General features: G+C 64.5%; 3 protein-coding genes across 5 annotated transcripts; 1 reads left to right on the top strand and 2 right to left on the bottom strand.

Moving 5' to 3' along the window:
• The first annotated feature begins 144 nt into the window (after nt 1-144).
• Pgap3 (post-GPI attachment to proteins 3) lies at nt 145-9254 on the top strand. Of its 2 annotated transcripts, XM_005394317.2 has the most exons (8): nt 145-372; nt 1857-1954; nt 2292-2444; nt 6839-6901; nt 7297-7358; nt 7492-7628; nt 7764-7968; nt 8150-9254. In XM_005394317.2, the coding sequence occupies exons 1-8, from the start codon at nt 192-194 to the stop codon at nt 8211-8213; spliced, it is 963 nt and encodes a 320-aa protein (XP_005394374.1). In that variant the 5' UTR covers nt 145-191; the 3' UTR covers nt 8214-9254. The 2 variants fall into 2 exon arrangements, with proteins under 2 accessions (XP_005394374.1, XP_005394375.1); XM_005394318.2 differs by lacking the exon at nt 2292-2444.
• A 950-nt stretch (nt 9255-10204) lies between these two features.
• On the bottom strand, nt 10205-13341 carry Pnmt (phenylethanolamine N-methyltransferase). Of its 2 annotated transcripts, XM_005394316.2 has the most exons (3): nt 11764-13341; nt 10811-11018; nt 10205-10723 (listed from the first exon to the last, which is right to left on the bottom strand). In XM_005394316.2, the coding sequence occupies exons 1-3, from the start codon at nt 11927-11929 to the stop codon at nt 10276-10278; spliced, it is 822 nt and encodes a 273-aa protein (XP_005394373.1). In that variant the 5' UTR covers nt 11930-13341; the 3' UTR covers nt 10205-10275. The 2 variants fall into 2 exon arrangements, with proteins under 2 accessions (XP_005394373.1, XP_005394372.1); XM_005394315.1 differs by having other exon boundaries at nt 10811-11857.
• Nucleotides 13342-13441: 100 nt separating this feature from the next.
• Nucleotides 13442-14520, bottom strand: Tcap (titin-cap). The gene is made up of 2 exons (XM_005394314.2): nt 14367-14520; nt 13442-14235 (listed from the first exon to the last, which is right to left on the bottom strand). Exons 1-2 carry the CDS (start codon nt 14474-14476, stop codon nt 13842-13844), a joined length of 504 nt encoding a protein of 167 aa, XP_005394371.1. The 5' UTR covers nt 14477-14520; the 3' UTR covers nt 13442-13841.
• Nucleotides 14521-15995: the final 1475 nt, after the last annotated feature.

Below are 15995 nucleotides of genomic sequence, written 5' to 3'. Positions count from 1 at the left end.
ATCCCCCTTCCCTTAAGTCTGTCCTCTTTTGGGACGAGGGGCGGGGCAGGCGCTCACAAAAATCCGGGAACTTTTATTTAAAAGTGGGTGTGCGTCAGCGGAGGTTGTAAAGACAAGCACAGGTACTTCCGGTTAGCCCGGAAGTGGAGGCTTCCTAAGCTCCGCCCTTCGCCGCCAGCCAGAGTGACAGGATGGCGGTGCGTGCTGCGCGGCTGGTGCTTCTGGCCGGGGCAACCGCGCTGGCTAGCGCCTCCCAAGGCGACCGCGAGCCGGTGTACCGCGACTGCGTGCTGCGGTGCGAGGAGCGGAACTGTTCGGGGGGCGCACTGAAGCACTTCCGCTCCCATCAGCCAATCTACATGAGTCTGGCAGGTAGGCCCCACCCCTCGGCGAGCCACGCCCCTTGGTCGGGGCCCCGCCCATCGCGCCCCTGGTACTTTGCAGTCTCTGAACTTTAGTTTCCCCACCCGGGTTTGTTGTGCCTGTGAGTGGATCCTCCGGGATGATGGAGTCTCATCAGCACAGGCATTTTTAGTTTTTATTTATTCATTCAAATCTGTGTTTATTAAATACTTTATGCCATGCTGGGTGTGGCACAAACCTGTCATCCCAGGACTCAGGAGGCTGAGGCAGGAGGATTGCTGCAAGTTTGAGGCTAGCCTGGACTATACGGTGTGTTCAAGGCCCTCCCAAACTACATAGTGAGACCCTGTCTCCAAAAAAACGAAACAAAAAAGTTCAGAATGATTTGAACCCTAAAACACCCTTAGTTTACGCACTGAGTGCATTTGAGAGAGGAAGAAATGGATCCTGAGGGGCTGGGGATTTAGCTCAGCGGCAAAAGCGCCTGCCTGGCAAGCGCAAGGTCGTGAGTTTGGTTCCAGGTACTGGAGAAAAAAACCAAAAAAAAAAGAAAAAAAAAAGAAATGGATCCTGAGACCAGGCGTGGTGGTGCACGCTTGTAATCCCAGCACTTGGGAGGCTGAGGCAGGAGGATCACTGCGAGTTCGAAGCCAGCCTGGGCTACAAAGTGAATTTGAGGTCAGTCTGAACTGCAAACCCTGTCTCAAAAAGACAAAAAAAAAAAAAAAAAAAAGGAGTCTGGCTTTGGGAGGGGTAGGAACACTCTGTTGAAGGTAGGGCTCCCGGGTGGTGGATTAAATTTGGACTCAGGGCAGTAGAGGGCAGGGAGCTGACATACCAAGTACCCGCCATGTGACAGTAGCCCAGTTAACATTCACACCCTCTGCAGCAGCTTCTCCAGTCCCCGTTTCGGGTGGGGACAGTTAAGGCCTGTCTCCAAGGTCTCAGCTTCCAGCTCTGTTCAGCCACGTGCTGTCTTCTCCGCATCCCTTTCCAGTCCCGACAGCGGCCACATCCAGGCACTCAGGGTACTGAAGAACAATGGCCAGAAGCGGGGGGCAGTTGGGAACCTCAGAAGTCACAGTGAAGCCTAGGGTGGTGGCACAGGGCTGTAATCCTAGCACTCAGGAGGCTGAGGCGGGAGAATCTCGAGTGTGATAGCAAGACGCTGCCTCAAACAACCAAAAGGAAAAAAGGAAAAAAAGCAAAATGCAGGATTTCTGTGTCATGTTCATGGGAGGAGAATAAGACAGCCAGGACTCCTAGTTGGCAACAGTAAGTGTCCAGGGCAGGCATAAACCTCGGGTCTGTAGCTCACACCGTCTGATGCCAGGCTGTCCATCTTGAACATCCTTGGTGTCCCTGTGCCCTCCCTGCCTGCCCGTGCTCTCCTTACCCGGCGGGAGGGCTGCAGCTGCGAGCTTTCTCCCCACCCCTCTGCCTTCTCTCCACCCTGTGCCTTGGAGTCCACGGGCTGCATGTGTCTCTGGCAGGCTGGACTTGTCGGGATGACTGCAAGTATGACTGCATGTGGGTCACCGTCGGCCTGTACCTCCAGGAGGGCCACAGGGTGCCCCAGTTCCACGGCAAGGTGAGTCGCGGGGTCTGGGGACGGCCACGGTGGGGCTGGTGGGAGTAAGATGGCCCTCGGTCAGCCCGGCTCTCCCGGCAGTCGGCTGCGGGTGGCAGGTGTCCGGGGCACGTGCGTACCTGCCCTGCCGCAGTCTGCTCCCTTGCTGTGCTTTCTTTGAGGCCGGGTCTCACTATCTAGCTTGGGCTGGCCTTAAACCCATATTTAGCCCAAACTGGCTTTGAGGTCATGGCGAGCCTCAAAAAGTCTCAAAATGAAACACTGAAAAAGGGCTGGGGACACAGCTCAGCGTGAAGGCCCCTGGCCACTTGACTGGTCCCCTCCGTCTCCCTTCCAGTGGCCTTTCTTCCGGTTCCTGTTCTTCCAAGAACCCGCTTCTGCCCTGGCCTCTTTCCTCAACGGCCTGGCCAGCCTGGTGATGCTCTGCCGCTACCGCACCTCCGTGCCCGCCTCGTGCCCCATGTACCACACGTGTGTGGCCTTCGCCTGGGTAGGTGACCCGGCACCTGTGGAGGAAGGGCGTCCTCTGACCTCCCCTCGGGCTCTGCAGGGCTTGCGGCCGCCCAGGGCTGACGTTACGGGAGTCCTGGGCCGGGCTGTTGGGGATGTGGGGACAGAGACCTTGTTCTTGTCCCGAGGGAGCAGGCCAGAGAGACCCGCGAGCAGCTGCAGATGGGAGTGGTGGTAGCGCGCATGCGAACACGGGCTCCCAAGGCCCCTCGCAGGGCCTGGGGCGACCTCAAGTCCAGTTCAGGCTGTAGGCAGCGACCCCAGCGTCATGTGGAGCTCGGCGCCCTCCATCCCTCCGCGGGAGGCCAAGCTCGTCCATCCGAGGAAGAAGGGCTCACAGCCTCCTGGCGCCGGGGTCCGGGGCCTGGGACCGGGGAGACGTGGCTTGGCAGGACTGCGGTGGCCTCAGGAAGGGAGGGACATCGAGGTGGGTTGGATGTTTCTAGATCAGAGTCTCCCAGGTGGGTCCCCGCCTGCACTGCCCCTGTCCCCATCGCCCTTGGCAGGAATAGCCCTGCTTGAACCCTGAACAGCATTCCGGGCTCTGCGGTTGCAGTGCAGGTCCAAGGGGCCCTTGGAGGGGCCCAGCCTTTGCCCAAGTGATGCATGCAAAGGTCAGTGGTCACAGGAGGACGCCAGTATTGAACTCACAATCCTCCTGCCTCAGCCTCCCAAGTGCAAGGATCACAGGCGTGAACCACACGCTGGGCTGCAACACGGGCCCTGATCTCCCTGCCTCTTAGACCCTTCACCTCAGAGGTGTCTGCAGGAGGTCCCAGCCCCCGACACACAGCCCCTCATGACCCCGTTTGGCCTTTACACCTGATCCTGGGCCGTGTGTTTTCTGTTTTCTCCGGAGGGAGGGAGCCCAAGCTGTGAGAGGGTGTGGCCGGGAACTTCGTCCTGGGCTGGGTCCTCCAGAGCAAGCGGGCCAGGACTTCTGTGCCAGCACTGGCTCCGGGGTCTGCCTGGGCGAGGTCCTCCGAGTTTACTCCCTGGAAACACAAGGATCCTCCTTCTTGGTGGCAGAGGCTGGGCTTAAGTGGCAGCAGCCAGCAGGACCAGAGGCCACCAAAGCTCTGAGCGCCCGGCCCCTCGACTCCGCAGGCAGCCAGGGCCGGAGGCTGAGCCTGTCCAGCCCGCTCACGTGGGAGGGCGAGGTCCTGGGCCGAGGTGTGAGGAGGAAGCGGTGGGACCCCCCGCCGTCTCTGTGCAGTGATTTACGGGGACGGGGACTCCGTAAGAGACAGGTGGAGCATGCCGCGCAGGGGTGGGCAGACTCCAGGGAGGACTTCCGGGTGACATGAAGCCCAGCGACCCTTTCTGGTGTCAGAAGAAGCCCCTCCCATGGGTGTGAGCGGGCACAGGGACGGGTCCCGCCTGAGCCCCACGGCCATGGGACACGGTGACCTGGGTGGCGGGAGGGGGCAGGTGGCAGCAGGCGTCATATTTAACATTCTGCCTCCCCCTCTTCTGAGACACCAAGCTATTTAATGACCCACTTGTCCCCACTGCCAGGGTGTCAGGCCCAGCCGAGCCCTGGGCTTAGCACGGGGGTCGAATTCCTGACAGATCTGGCGCTCTTGACATCCAACCAGTTTCACGGCTGGGATATTTTGGGCTCAGTTTTCTTAGTTTCTAGCAGACTGAAACAGCTTCCTGCCAGGGCCCACCCCCGGCCCTGTGTCCCCACCCAGGGGGCGCCTGGCCCTGCCCGCCCCCATGCTCCGGTCCCTGGAGTGCCCCCTCCTCGGCGATCAGCTTGGGGAGAAGCAGTGCTCCTTGGTGCCACGTGGGGGACGGGCCGTAAGAGCAGGGCTCTTTCCGCAGCTGTGGGACCTGCGTTCTGGGGTAGAGCCCATGGTTTCACTGTGAACTTGGTAACCCTGGAGGAAGGGGAAGTTGGGGTCACCCAAGCTGGGAGACACATGGCGGGACACTGGCATTCCGAGACACCTGCTGCGTGCCAGGCCTCGGTAGCAGCAGCCCTCTCTGCATGGCACCTTGTGCGCAGTGGGTCTCAGTTGTCCCCACAGGCTCCTGTGAAGCAGGCACTGTGCCTGACCATGTTTGGTGGCTGAGGCCACTGAGGCAGCGATAGTTACGCATTCAAGAGCACACAGGTGAGCTGGGCATGGCAGTGCACACCTGTAGCTAGTCAGGAGGCTGAGGCAGGAGAATCGCCTTGGCCCAGGAGCTCAAGGCTGGCTTGAGTGACAGTGAGGCCTCGTCTCACACACACACACACACACACACACACACACACACACACACACACTGCTGTTCAGGAGCTGGTGCGAGACTGAATGCAGTGTCTCCCTGTGCAGCCTGGACATCTGTCCCCAGCCTGGGCCTACAGGATGGCCGGGGTGGGGGATACTCAGCCTGGACCTCCTGGGCCTGGAGGGAGATTGGGTACACAACTTGGTCTCTATTATTTTGTCTGTGGGTTAGTTTTTTTGTTGTTGTTTTTGGGTTTTGGGGTTTTTTTTTGTCTTTTTTGAGACAGGGTCTCGCTATGCAGTTCAGGCTGTCCCTGAGCTCACTTTGTAGCCCAGGCTGGCCTTGAACTTGCCATGATCCTCCTGCTTCAGCCTCTGTGTGTTAGTTTTGAGGCGGGGTTTCACTATGTAGTTCAGGCTGGCCTTGAACTTGGCCGTGTCAGCCTCCCGAGTGCTGGAATGACAGGCGTGTGCCACCACACCCCACAGACCTGCCCTCCTTGGCCCAGGGCCGTGGGCAGCTGTGAGGTGCTGTGCTGGCCCCCAAGGAGAGAATTACACCTAAGCCCCCCACTCCTGGTGCCAGTCACTACTTGGGTCTGTTCTGCTTGCTAGGTCCTGATCCGCCCTGTGATCATTCCCATTTTACAGACAAGACAGCTGTGGCCAGCAAGGCTAGCTCACACAGGAAGTGTGGGGCCAGGTTCAGGGCCTCCCAGGCTGAGAAAGAGGAGTCCTCATGATGGGGAGTCCCCAGGGCACAGGGCCTTCTCAGGGGCAGAGCCCGCTCCAGGCAGGTCTCTAGTGGACGGTGCCCGGAGGCCCCTCTCTGCCCATGCCAGCCCCGTGGAGCCAAGGCCTGGCCCGACGAGGCACACCTCCCCCTGCTCTCAGTGCGCCAGCCGCCACTTTGCTCCGGCCTCCGGTTGCCTCCCCAGCCTTTGTGGGTGACAGGAGGCCTGGTGGGCTGCCAGTCCCCGCCGCCTCCCCCGCCTCCACACTCTCCCGAGATGTCCCTGTGCCCAGGGCCTGGCCTGTCTCCAGCCGGGACCCGCTCCTCTCCCGACGGGCTCTGCCCACTGCCGGCCCTGAGGAGCCTCTGGCTCTGTCCCGCTGCGGGCCTCGGCCTGTGCCCCAGGACTGTCTGGGGAAGGGACAGTGTGGCCACCCTGGGAGGAGGAAGTGACCGGGCCTAGAGGACCTCGGCCTGGAGCTGCAGGCCTCTGAGGGTCGCCCTGCGAAGCCTGGGCAGGGAGGCTGGGTGGAGGCAGAGGACCTGGGCTTCCGGGCCTGGCGGGCAGGCGGGTGAGGGAGCCTGAGCGGTGTGGCTGGCCCCACCTGCCCCGCCCTGCTGTCCCCTCCTCTCCCCATGGAGCAGCTTCTTGTCCTGCCCGCTCAGCCCACGGCCACCACCTGCCTTGTCCTGATGCCCAGGCGAGCAGTCCTGGCCCCTCTGGCTCAGGCAGGCCTGTCTGTCCTCGGCATCCTCACCCCCTCCAGGGCACGCCAGGCCTGGCCCTGCTGCCCCTCCCTTGGGCTGTCACTGTCCCCAGCCCAGCCCACCCTTCCAGAATGAGGGTGATGCCAGTGCCAGCTCCCGGGAGACCTCAGCTCCCCCGCCAGCGGACCCGTACTTGGCAGCGTCTCATTTCCGGGAAGGCGGCCTCAGCGTGGCCCTGGCCCTCGCCCACCGACCGTAGTGGCCCCCTCTGCTGTCCCAGCCCTCCCAGGCCAGCCCCCCTGTTCGCCCCCCGTCGCTGGGCCAGCGGGTTGGGCCGGCCAGGTGGGCCCTGTGCAGCTTCCCAGGAGCCTGGGCCCAGTGGGACAAATGCCGCGCCCCAAGCCGGCTCCCGCCTCAGCTCCCGCAGCCGCCTCCTCCTCCCGCCCCCAGAGGCTGAGGTCACCGCACCCCCGGGCCGGGCGGGGCTGCCCTGGCTGGCGTTGGGGGGTGGAGGTGCGGCCCCGGGGGCTATTGCCTCAGCGATTAGGTAACTGGGGACCGGGCTCTGCCGGAACTGGTTCCCAGGCTGGGCGGGAGCTGCTGCGGAGCCCACAGCCCCTGTGGTTTGGGGGTGGTGGGCGTGGCCCGCAGGGGGGCACAGGGAAGCCTGCCCGGGAAGGGTGACAGCCACGCACCGTCCTGTCCCCCCAGGTGTCCCTCAATGCTTGGTTCTGGTCCACAGTTTTCCACACCAGGGACACGGAGCTCACAGAGGTGAGTGCCCCTGCCCCATGGCCCCCAGAGCAGGGGAGGGGGCCCTGAGCCTGTGGGGCCTCGGAGAAGGGGACTCAGGGACACTCAGGTAATAAAGGGGTGCCATCAGGACTGAGCCCGTGGCCGGGGAGCTCCAGGCTGAGCACTGACTTCGGAGGCTGCCTGGGTCTGCAGCCCCGGCTGCACCCGCACGGCGTCCCGCAAGCGCAGGGCACCCGCTCCTTCGCTCTGGCCTTGGAACGGCAGAAGCTGGGGGTGTGGGCACCGCCGGCCCAGGCCCTGTCCCTCCCTGTGGCCGTCACCGGCCCCATGGCTCCTCTGCGGCTCTCCCCGCCACCCTCGAGGCCTTCTGTCCCCTCCGGCCCGCCGTCCCTCACAGGCTCTGTCGTCCTCAGAAAATGGATTACTTCTGCGCCTCGGCCGTCATCCTGCACTCCATCTACCTGTGCTGCGTCAGGTGCGCGTCGGCCGCAGGGCCCCCCGGGCCTCCCCTGGTCCCCCACCCTCCACCCTGGCCGTCCTGGGTGGGCTCAGGAGGGCTGGGGCGGCGCTGGTCCATGCGCCGTGTCTGAGCTGCTGTCCGGCTGCAGGACTGTGGGGCTGCAGCGCCCAGCCGTGGCCAGCGCCTTCCGGGGCCTCCTGCTGCTCCTGCTCACAGCGCACGTGTCCTACCTGAGCCTGGTCCACTTCGACTACGGCTACAACCTGGTGGCCAACGTGGCCATTGGTGAGCCCCGGGGCCCTGCATGTGCAGAAACCCGGCGGGCATGGGGGGTGGAGAACCTGAGACTGGCTGGAGGGCACCAGAGCACGGAGCAGCGGGGAGGAGAAGGTGGCTGGGAGTGACCCCCTGCGCCCCCAGGTCTGGCGAACGTGGCATGGTGGCTGGCCTGGTGCCTGCGGAACGGCCGGCGGCTGCCACACACACGCAAGTGCGCGGCCGTGGTCCTGCTGCTGCAGGGGCTGTCCCTGCTCGAGCTGCTCGACTTCCCACCGCTCTTCTGGGTCCTGGACGCCCACGCCATCTGGCACGTCAGCACCATTCCCCTCCACGTCCTCTTCTTCAGGTGGGTGCCGCCCTTGCCTGGTGCTGGCCTGCTCGGTGCCGTCCTCACCGGCACCAAGGGGACCCTGGGGGCCCCGGATGACTGCCCACTCGCCCCCAGCCTGCCTGCGCCCCCATCCGCACTCTGCACCCTGGTGTTCCCAAGCAAGCCGAGCCTCAGTGGCCTTCTCCCCGACCCACAGCTTCCTGGAGGACGACAGCCTGTACCTGCTGAGGGAGTTGGAAGCCAAGTCCAAGCTGGACTGAGGACCTGGCCCCGCCCCGTGATGGATGTTAGCCTTTTACCTCTTCTGGTTTTCGTCTTCTGAGACAGGGTCTCGCTGTGTAGTCCAGGCTGGCCTCGAACTTATTGCAGTCCTCCTGCCTCAGCCTCCTGAGGCAGTTTAGCTTCCTGAACTTGGACATGAGGGATGTGGGCCCAGACTCGTGGGCTGCCCACCCCTCGCTGTTCTCACAGACCATGGGTCAGCGTCTGGGTTCAGATGGGGAGCCCTGGGGCCTGCAGCTGAGCGGCGTTGCAGAGGAGACTGGAAACACTGCCTCTGCTCGTAGCAGCCAGACGCCCACCACAGGCGCCTCTCTGCGGGAGACCAGGTACCAGTTAGGGGTAAGATGGGGTCCCCTTCTGTCACCCCGCCCTCCCCCGAGGCACCACCAGGTGGCACTAGATGCCCGCTCTTTGTGCAGTTGGAAGGCCAACCTCTTTCCCATGGGGTTGCTGGGACCGAGGACGGGGCCTGATGAGGGGTTGCTCCCTGATTTTGAGCCCTCACCTCACCCTCTTCGGGGAAGGGCCCCCGAGGGCACCCAGCAAGCGCGAGAGTGTGGAGGGGAGGGGATGCCGAGCCGAATGAGCGCAGAGGCAGGGGGGTCGGGGCTCGCAGGCTCAAGGAGGCCTGCAGTGTAGACGGAGTGCGCAGGCTGGGGTGGGAGGAGCGTCACACACACTGTGTGTGCGAGTCAGATGAGTGTGCCAGCAAGCGTGTGTGCCACAAGGTAGGGAGTTTGGCGCGGGATGGGGACCAGGTCACGGTCATCGGTCCCCTGAGCGCCAGCTCTGCCCATGGCCACAGCCAGGCACAGGCCAGGATGCGCCCTGGTCTGTGGGGGGTCCTGTGCACACGAGTGTGAGTGTGCGTGCACGCACGTACCCGTCTGCCTGTCCAGTGCCCCTCTGCTGCCCTCCAAACCTCACAGGAGCGCCAGACAAGTTTTTTGGGTTTTTATTTTATTTTGTTTTTGAGACGGTCTGCTACGTAGTCAGGCTGGCCTTAAACTCACTATGTAGCCCAGGCAGGTCTTGAACTCATGGGGATCTTCTTGCCTCAGCCTCCTGAGTACTGAGACTGCAGGCTGCGCCACCATGCCTGGCTCCACCGCACAACTAAAGAGCCCCCAGAACCAGTCCCTGCAGGGCAGGGCAGGGTGTGGGGAGGAACACGGGGTCCACCCTCTCCAACCTCCCCGTCTCCTTGGCAAGGCATAGTTGGCCTCCCCTCCTCTGTGCCAGCCTGGACTCGGGGGCAGCAGGCATTTGCGGGGAGGAGGGGCAAAAGCTGTGGCTGAGTCTGGCTCAGGCTCCCTATCCAGGGTGGCTCAGGGCAGGCTGGGGCCACGGCACCCGAACCCCGGCACGGGTGACTGGTGGCTTTGCCGGCTGTCCTGGCATGGCCTCCCACAAGCACAGAGTGTGCAGCCACAGAAGCATTCCGTCCCTGGCACCCTGAGATGGGGCCGGGGCCGGGTTCCTGCTGTCCGCGCCCCCTGCCTCCTGGTGCTGCATGGGGAGGGGCTCGGGGCCTTGTTAAATTCTTTGGGGACCGAACACCTTAAGGGGGCAGCACAGGAAGGGGCGTGTGCAATAAACCAGCTCTGCACCTGTCCAGCTCGCTTGTGTCCTGGGTGGCCTGGAGGGAGGGGGTCACAGTGCTGGCCACGGGCAGTGACGAGGAGGGGGGCGGGGGTCAGAGCTCTGCAGAGGCCCTGGCCAGCCAGGGGAGCCAGGGGGACCCAGTGCCAGCGCTGGGTCTTGCCCTCTGCTTCCCAGGCCTGGTCCACAGGCCACCTCCCACCACCCTGCAATTCGGGGTTGAGTGTCCGGGGACCAAGGGCGGGGATGCGTGGCCCAGACCACGGGCCGCTGTGGCTGGGGGAGAGCGGGAGGGGCGGGAAGCTTGCGGAGGGAAAGCGGAGGCAGTGCCTCCTTTACTGGCGCTCAGATCACCACGGCCTCCACGCTCAGAGCAGGAGCGGCGGCTTTATTAGGTGCCACGTTGAGTACCAGGGCGTCTGAGCTTGCCCCAGACCATCATACCGCCACGCCCGCCTTCTTCTGGGCCCAGGCGAAGAAGACCCCCTGGACGTCATCCACGCCGGTCCGGAGGTGTGCAGGCATGGTATAGGTGCGCAGGTCCCGGACCTCGTATCCTCCACGCACCAGGGCCTCGCGCACCATCCCCGCACTCACGGGCACCACCCCCAGCCTGACCTCCCCAGCCTGGTACCACGACTCCTCCAGGCCCCCGATGAGGAGCAGATGCCCCCCGGGCTTCAGCAGCGTGGTGACGTGGCCCAGCGCCCGGTGGAAGCTGGCCAGGTCGGGGCTCACAGCCTCCAGGCAGAAGGCGGAGACCAGGGCATCAGCGGGCAGGGGCGCGGGGCTGGCGGTGCCCAGGGGCTGGGGCTGGTGCACGTCGATGGGCAGCACACGCTTCACCCGGGCTCGCAGCTGGCGCTCCTTCTCCTGCCAGGACTCGCTGGGCGGGGGTGCGAGGTGGGCTCAGGGCTGCCCTATCGCCCCTCCTCCAAGGCCCCCGGCCCTGCCCTGCCCTGCCCTGCCTTACCCCCTGCCCTCCATGAGGCACGCGTGCCAGCTGTACGCGCTCCAGTCGAAGGCCTCCGGCTCCTCGCGCAGCCACCGCCCCAGCTCTCGGCGGTTGACGTCCAGGAAATCCGTCATGGTGATGTCCTCGAAGTGGGCGCAGGCGCTGAGCAGCTGGTACACGGTGGGGCCGGAGCCGATGTCGATGAGGGTGCGCCCGGTCACCTCCCCTGGGCAGGCACAGGGAGGGCCTCTGTGCCGGGCTGGCTGGTGACCCTGGCCTTGGGGAGCCTCGCCCTCCAGTTGGGAAGAAGGGCTGGCTCCAGGGTCGGACCAGACCAGGCTGCCTGGGCTCCAGCACCGACCTCTGACCTCGGGAGCGGAGCTCGGCCCCTCCAGACCCCGTTCCACATCTAGGGAGCCACATCTCCAAGGAGGGTTATGTGAGGAGATCCCAGCGCCCGGCGAGCCTCTCCCCGCAGTCCCTCCCGCATCCCCATCTGACCCCATCTGGAGCATTCTCCCCTCGCTGTCCTCTGCCTCTCTGCGCTCCTCTCCCCTCTGCTGAGACAGGGTTTTGCTGGGTGTGGTAGCACACACCTGTGATCCCTTTACTGGAGAGGCTGAGGCAGGAGGATTGCGTTGAGCTAGAGGGCAGCCTAAGCTATAAGGTATCTTCAAAGCCAGCACGAACTGTCTATCGAGACCCTAGAGACAGAGAGACAGACGCAGGCAGGCAGGCTCCTGCCGTGTTGCCCACACTGGCCTGTAACTCCTGGGCGACCCTCCTGCCTCAGCTCCCCAGTATGACTGTAGGCAAGGCCACCAGCCCATGGTTCGCTCCTGGCTGCACCTGCTGGCCCTGGTCCCTATCCTTGAGCCGTGGTCCCCAAACGTGCGCCCTGGTGCCCCTTTGCGCGCCCCTGTTGCTGTCTGCTGACTCCGCCCCCCTGGGCCTCAGTTTCCCGGGCTCACCGGTGGCAAAAGTCTCTGCCAGGCATTGCAGCTTCCAAGGCCCGACGCCACCCGGGCGGCTGAGGTCGCCGCGCGGGGGCGCGTAGTTGTTGCGCAAGTAGGCGGCAGGCTGGAAGCGCTGGTAGGCGGCAGCCACACTCACGAGGCTGGGGTCCTCCTGGCTCATCGCGGAGGCGCTGGTCGGCTACCTGCTACCGGAGCCCCTTTATCTCCGCCCCGCCCCTCCCCGCCCCTCCCTGCGGGGGCGGCTGAGCAATGAGTGCCCCTGGGCCACGCGCTTCGCCACTGTCCATCTCCTGTCCCTGCTGCAGACATGCGGGGTGGGGGCGTGGGGGGAGCCTGCCTGGACATCGAGTCCTGCAGCCCAGACGCAGCCCCACGTGCCCTGGCGGTCCTGCCCCATGCCCATTACCCACTCCCACTTTCTGTTGAGTTTTGAGACAGGGTCTTGCTGTGTCTCCCAGGATGCACTCACTATGTAGCCCACGCTGGCCCCAACTCCTGTGATCCTCCTGCCTCAGCCTCCCAACTGCTGGGATGACAGGCAAGCATCCTGCCCATTGACCCCTTGTGCCCAGCGTCTTATCCCTTCTCTTCCCTAAGGTTTGAATGAGCCCCTGTCCCTGGTCCCCACCACCCCGGCGCCCTCCCCAAGGGGTTCAGACCATCCCACGCCCCTTCCTCTGGACCGCCCCTCCCTGAGCGCTGTCAGCACAGCTGCCTGCTCAGCCCCTCCTCTGGGACAGTGAGTTCAGGCCTGGCCGGTCCTGTTGCCCCAGGCCTTGGCGATGGTAGCCGTGATAGCAGAGGAGAGTGGCACTAATGCACAGGGTGGGGACACCGGGCCTCCCGGGGCTGGCAGCTTCCGTGGGGCCCAGGGATGGAGGTTTGGAACGTCCTGGCCCTGGAGTCAGGACGGCCTGGGGACAGGGTTGGGGGGGGGGCGTTCTCCAGCCCTGCCCCCTGAGCTGGCCTGCTCTGGCCTGCAGGTCCTGCTTGGTGTTGTGCCAGCTCCTGCAGGCTTCCCCCTCCTGCCCAGTGGGAAGTGGATTCCGGTTTGTTGTTGTTTTGTTTTTCTGCATTTTTCCTACAGGGTCTCCTCGTTATGTAGTCCAGGCTGGCCTTAAATTGGCAGTGATCCTCGCCAGCCTTGGGAGCTGATTCTTTCTGCAGTGAGGCTCTGGGCTTCCTGAGATGGGGCTCGTGCCCCTCTGCCCCAAGTAGGTGCCAGGCCTCTGCCAAGATGGGCCCTTAGCCTCCGCTGGTCCAGCCCCCTGTGGACCCTGTTCTGGGTCGAAGAGGAAGTGTCCTTGCTGGGACATGAGTCATCCCAACAGCTGCAGGTCACAGACGGAACCTGAGCTCACCCCCGCCCCACAATCTGCCCAGCCTGGAGGGCGGAGCCCTGGGCCCCGCCAGCCCCCAATTCTGTTTGGGTCTGTGCTACGCCTCAAGGTCACCGACCCCATCCACAGCAGGCATAGCCAAGGACAGTCCTAGTGCCAGCCTGCCATGTTCTCCGTGTCATTTAAACAAACTCTAATGCCAGCTGGCCTTCTGGGCACTGTCCAGTGCCAGGGAGTGGACTCGGGAGCCAGAACCACTGGGGAAGGGCGCTGGCAGCGCAGCTCTGCTGCACCCGTCCTGGGGTCCTGGGAAGCAAGAGGCAGAAACGGGACGCGGCTGAGCATTTATTGCAGCGCTAAGAGGGTGCCGGGCTGCCTGCCTCTGCTCTCTGCACGTCCCCCACCTGTCTCCACCCGCTGCTTTCTGGAGCCTTCCAGTCTGGCTCAGGCCTCCCTTGAGGCTCCGACCTCCACAGCACTGCCACCCCCAGCGACATCACCAGCGTCCCTTGTCCGTTCTCCTGGGGCCGAGGCCACCCCCAGTGCCCACCATCCTTGCCCTCCTGTCTTGGGGAGCTCAGGCAACCCAGGCGTCCTGGCCTCTGGCTCCCTCCTCCCAGCCCCCATTCTGGGCAAACTACAAAGCACCCACGGCCAGCAGCTCCCTCCACGGCCCCAGCCAGGAAGGGCCCTGCCCGGGGCAGGCACGGCGGAGCTGGCGTCACCCGCTCCTCAGCCTCTCTGCGCCTCCTGGGACATGGACCGGGACAGCGTGCGCCGCAGGGTCCCTGGCTTGCTGACGGACACCACGGGTGGCAGCTGCTTGGTGATCTCGGCCACGTCCTGGCGATCCAGGCACTGGCCGCCCAGGGCCGTCTCCAGCGCCAGCAGCTCCCTCAGCTGGACGGGGGTCTCCTCGCGCTCCTCCTTGGCAGCCCCAACCTTGGCGGGCGTGAAGATGGGCAGCGGCAGCACCCGCTGGTAGGGCAGCTGGTACTCCTGCAGCCCGCGGCCCAGGATGCCCATCCGCATCACCAGCCAGGGTGACCGCTGCACCAGCGCCTGGCACTGGCCCTGCCGGTGGTAGGTCTCATGCCGCAGGGCGTCCTCCTCGTGCAGGGAGCAGCTGTGGGCGGGGAGGCAGCGGGTGGTGAGTCCACTGCGGGGTTGGCGGGGTCCCCCTCCCTGGGTACTGCCAGCACCCGACACCGGGAACCTCGGGCTCCTACGGCCCTGGGAGCCGCGTGGGGCACTCACCCCTCTTCGGGCCGTGTGGACAGGCTCAGGTCCTTCCACTCGGCCCAGAAGGCCTCCCGCCGCTCCTGGTCCTCCTCCGACACCTGGCAGCTCAGCTCCGAAGTGGCCATACTCGCTGCCGCTCCCTGGGCCCGGCGGGCTCCCCGGGCCTTTAAATAGCCCCTCTCCCCCTTTCCAGGGGCTATTTTCAGCCCCTCTGGCGTCAGATGCTATAAGCAGCTCGACACTCACTGACCTGAGGGGGCTGTGAGTCTGGGGCAGGGGGTGGGGTGCCCAGACTCCGGCTGCCCCCGGGTCAGAGGTCAGCCTCCAGAGGTACCAAGATGCTCCGGTGGGGCCTGGGGTACTGTGGGCAGCACCCCAGGTGTCTGACACTCTGCAAACACCAGTCGGCAGGCACGTGCCGAGCCCCGTGACGCCCTGGCGGTGCTCTGCGCCACCCACTCCCCTGGCCCAGGGTCACGGCAGTGCTTCCCGTAAACAGCAGGGGACAGCAGTCACTGACACCCCCGCACCGTGACGGGCACGGGCCCCTCCCCGCTCTCCCAGGTCAAGGGCACACCCCCGCCCCAGCCCCTTGACCAGAAGGTTCTCTGCCACCACTGCCACTCCAGCAGGGGAGGGGACATTAATGCCACACCTGGGACCCCAGGCGCCAACCCCTGCCAGGTGCTTTTCCTGCCCAGTCAGTGCAGAGGGGCAGGGGTGAGAGGTGGCCCCAGTGTCACCCCAGCACCCACAGGGGGACAAAGGGGGACATGAGTGCAATGCGGAGCCCTGGCCGGACCCCATGAGGGCCACGGGCAGGCTGTGGGCAGGGCGGTGCCTGGGCCTCTCTGGACCTTGCTTCCGTGTCCTGGCCGTCACCAGGTGTCGAGGCAAAGGTGCTGTGAGGGCACCGGCGTGCAGGCGCGAACTCATGGCGCAGGGCGCGGGGCATGGGGTGAGGGGCGAGGGCGTCACCCAGTGGACCGGGAAAGGGTATCAGCGGAGGCAGCGACACGAGCTGAAGGTGAGGAGCCGTGGGGACAACAGGTGACCGAACTCGGCTCTCCATGAGACGGCACCATGCCCAAGTTGTTTAATCCCACAGCAACCCCATGGCGCTGGCCCCAGTTTTATTTTCTGCGGTCCTGGGGTCTGAACCCAGGGCTTTCACATTGAGTGGCATTCCCCAACCCTTTTTATTTTTTGAGACACGGTCTTGATAAGTTGTTCGTGCTGAGTTCAAACTTGAGATCCTCCTGCCTCAGCCTCCTGAGGGCCGGGATCTCAGGCGTGCACCACCACGCCTGGCTTATACCAGTTTGTTTTTCCCAAAGCAGGCAATGGAGGTTCTGAGCGGCAGATCTGCCTGGGTCACACGGCTGGCCAGGACCAAAGCGCACCCAGCTGGCTGTACGCAAACCGCCCCTCAGGAAGGTGGCCGCCTGCCCGGGATGGCAGGCCCCGAGCTGCCCAGTATGAGGGCGGTGGGCAAAAGGGGTTGGGGAGCAGACCCTGGGCGGCCTGGGCTTCCCGAGGTGCCCCAGTGACTGATGCCCCCAACTCCAGGCCAGTCCTGGGGACAGGCGAAATGGCCATGGGCACTGCTGGCCTCCCTGACCCTCAGCCAGCCCCATGGCCCTT

The sequence above is a fragment of the Chinchilla lanigera genome, unplaced genomic scaffold (genome assembly GCF_000276665.1).
Source record: "Chinchilla lanigera isolate Chin_1 unplaced genomic scaffold, ChiLan1.0 scaffold00050, whole genome shotgun sequence".
In the NCBI taxonomy this organism is placed as follows: Eukaryota; Metazoa; Chordata; class Mammalia; order Rodentia; family Chinchillidae; genus Chinchilla; species Chinchilla lanigera.
Note: the sequence above shows the minus strand (reverse complement) of the source record. Positions and strands in the feature narration are given on the sequence as shown.

Coding starts and splice junctions, on each gene's coding strand:
- Pgap3 (XM_005394317.2), top strand. CDS start 192: ATGGCGGTGCGTGCTGCGCGGCTGGTGCTTCTGGCCGGGGCAACCGCG. Junction 373..1,856: donor AATCTACATGAGTCTGGCAG/GTAGGCCCCACC, acceptor TGTCTCTGGCAG/GCTGGACTTGTCGGGATGAC. Junction 2,445..6,838: donor CGTGTGTGGCCTTCGCCTGG/GTAGGTGACCCG, acceptor CTGTCCCCCCAG/GTGTCCCTCAATGCTTGGTT.
- Pnmt (XM_005394315.1), bottom strand. CDS start 11,307: ATGCTCCAGATGGGGTCAGATGGGGATGCGGGAGGGACTGCGGGGAGA. Junction 10,724..10,810: donor TGCCTCATGGAGGGCAGGGG/GTAAGGCAGGGC, acceptor ACCCCCGCCCAG/CGAGTCCTGGCAGGAGAAGG.
- Tcap (XM_005394314.2), bottom strand. CDS start 14,476: ATGGCCACTTCGGAGCTGAGCTGCCAGGTGTCGGAGGAGGACCAGGAG. Junction 14,236..14,366: donor TCCACACGGCCCGAAGAGGG/GTGAGTGCCCCA, acceptor CCCCGCCCACAG/CTGCTCCCTGCACGAGGAGG.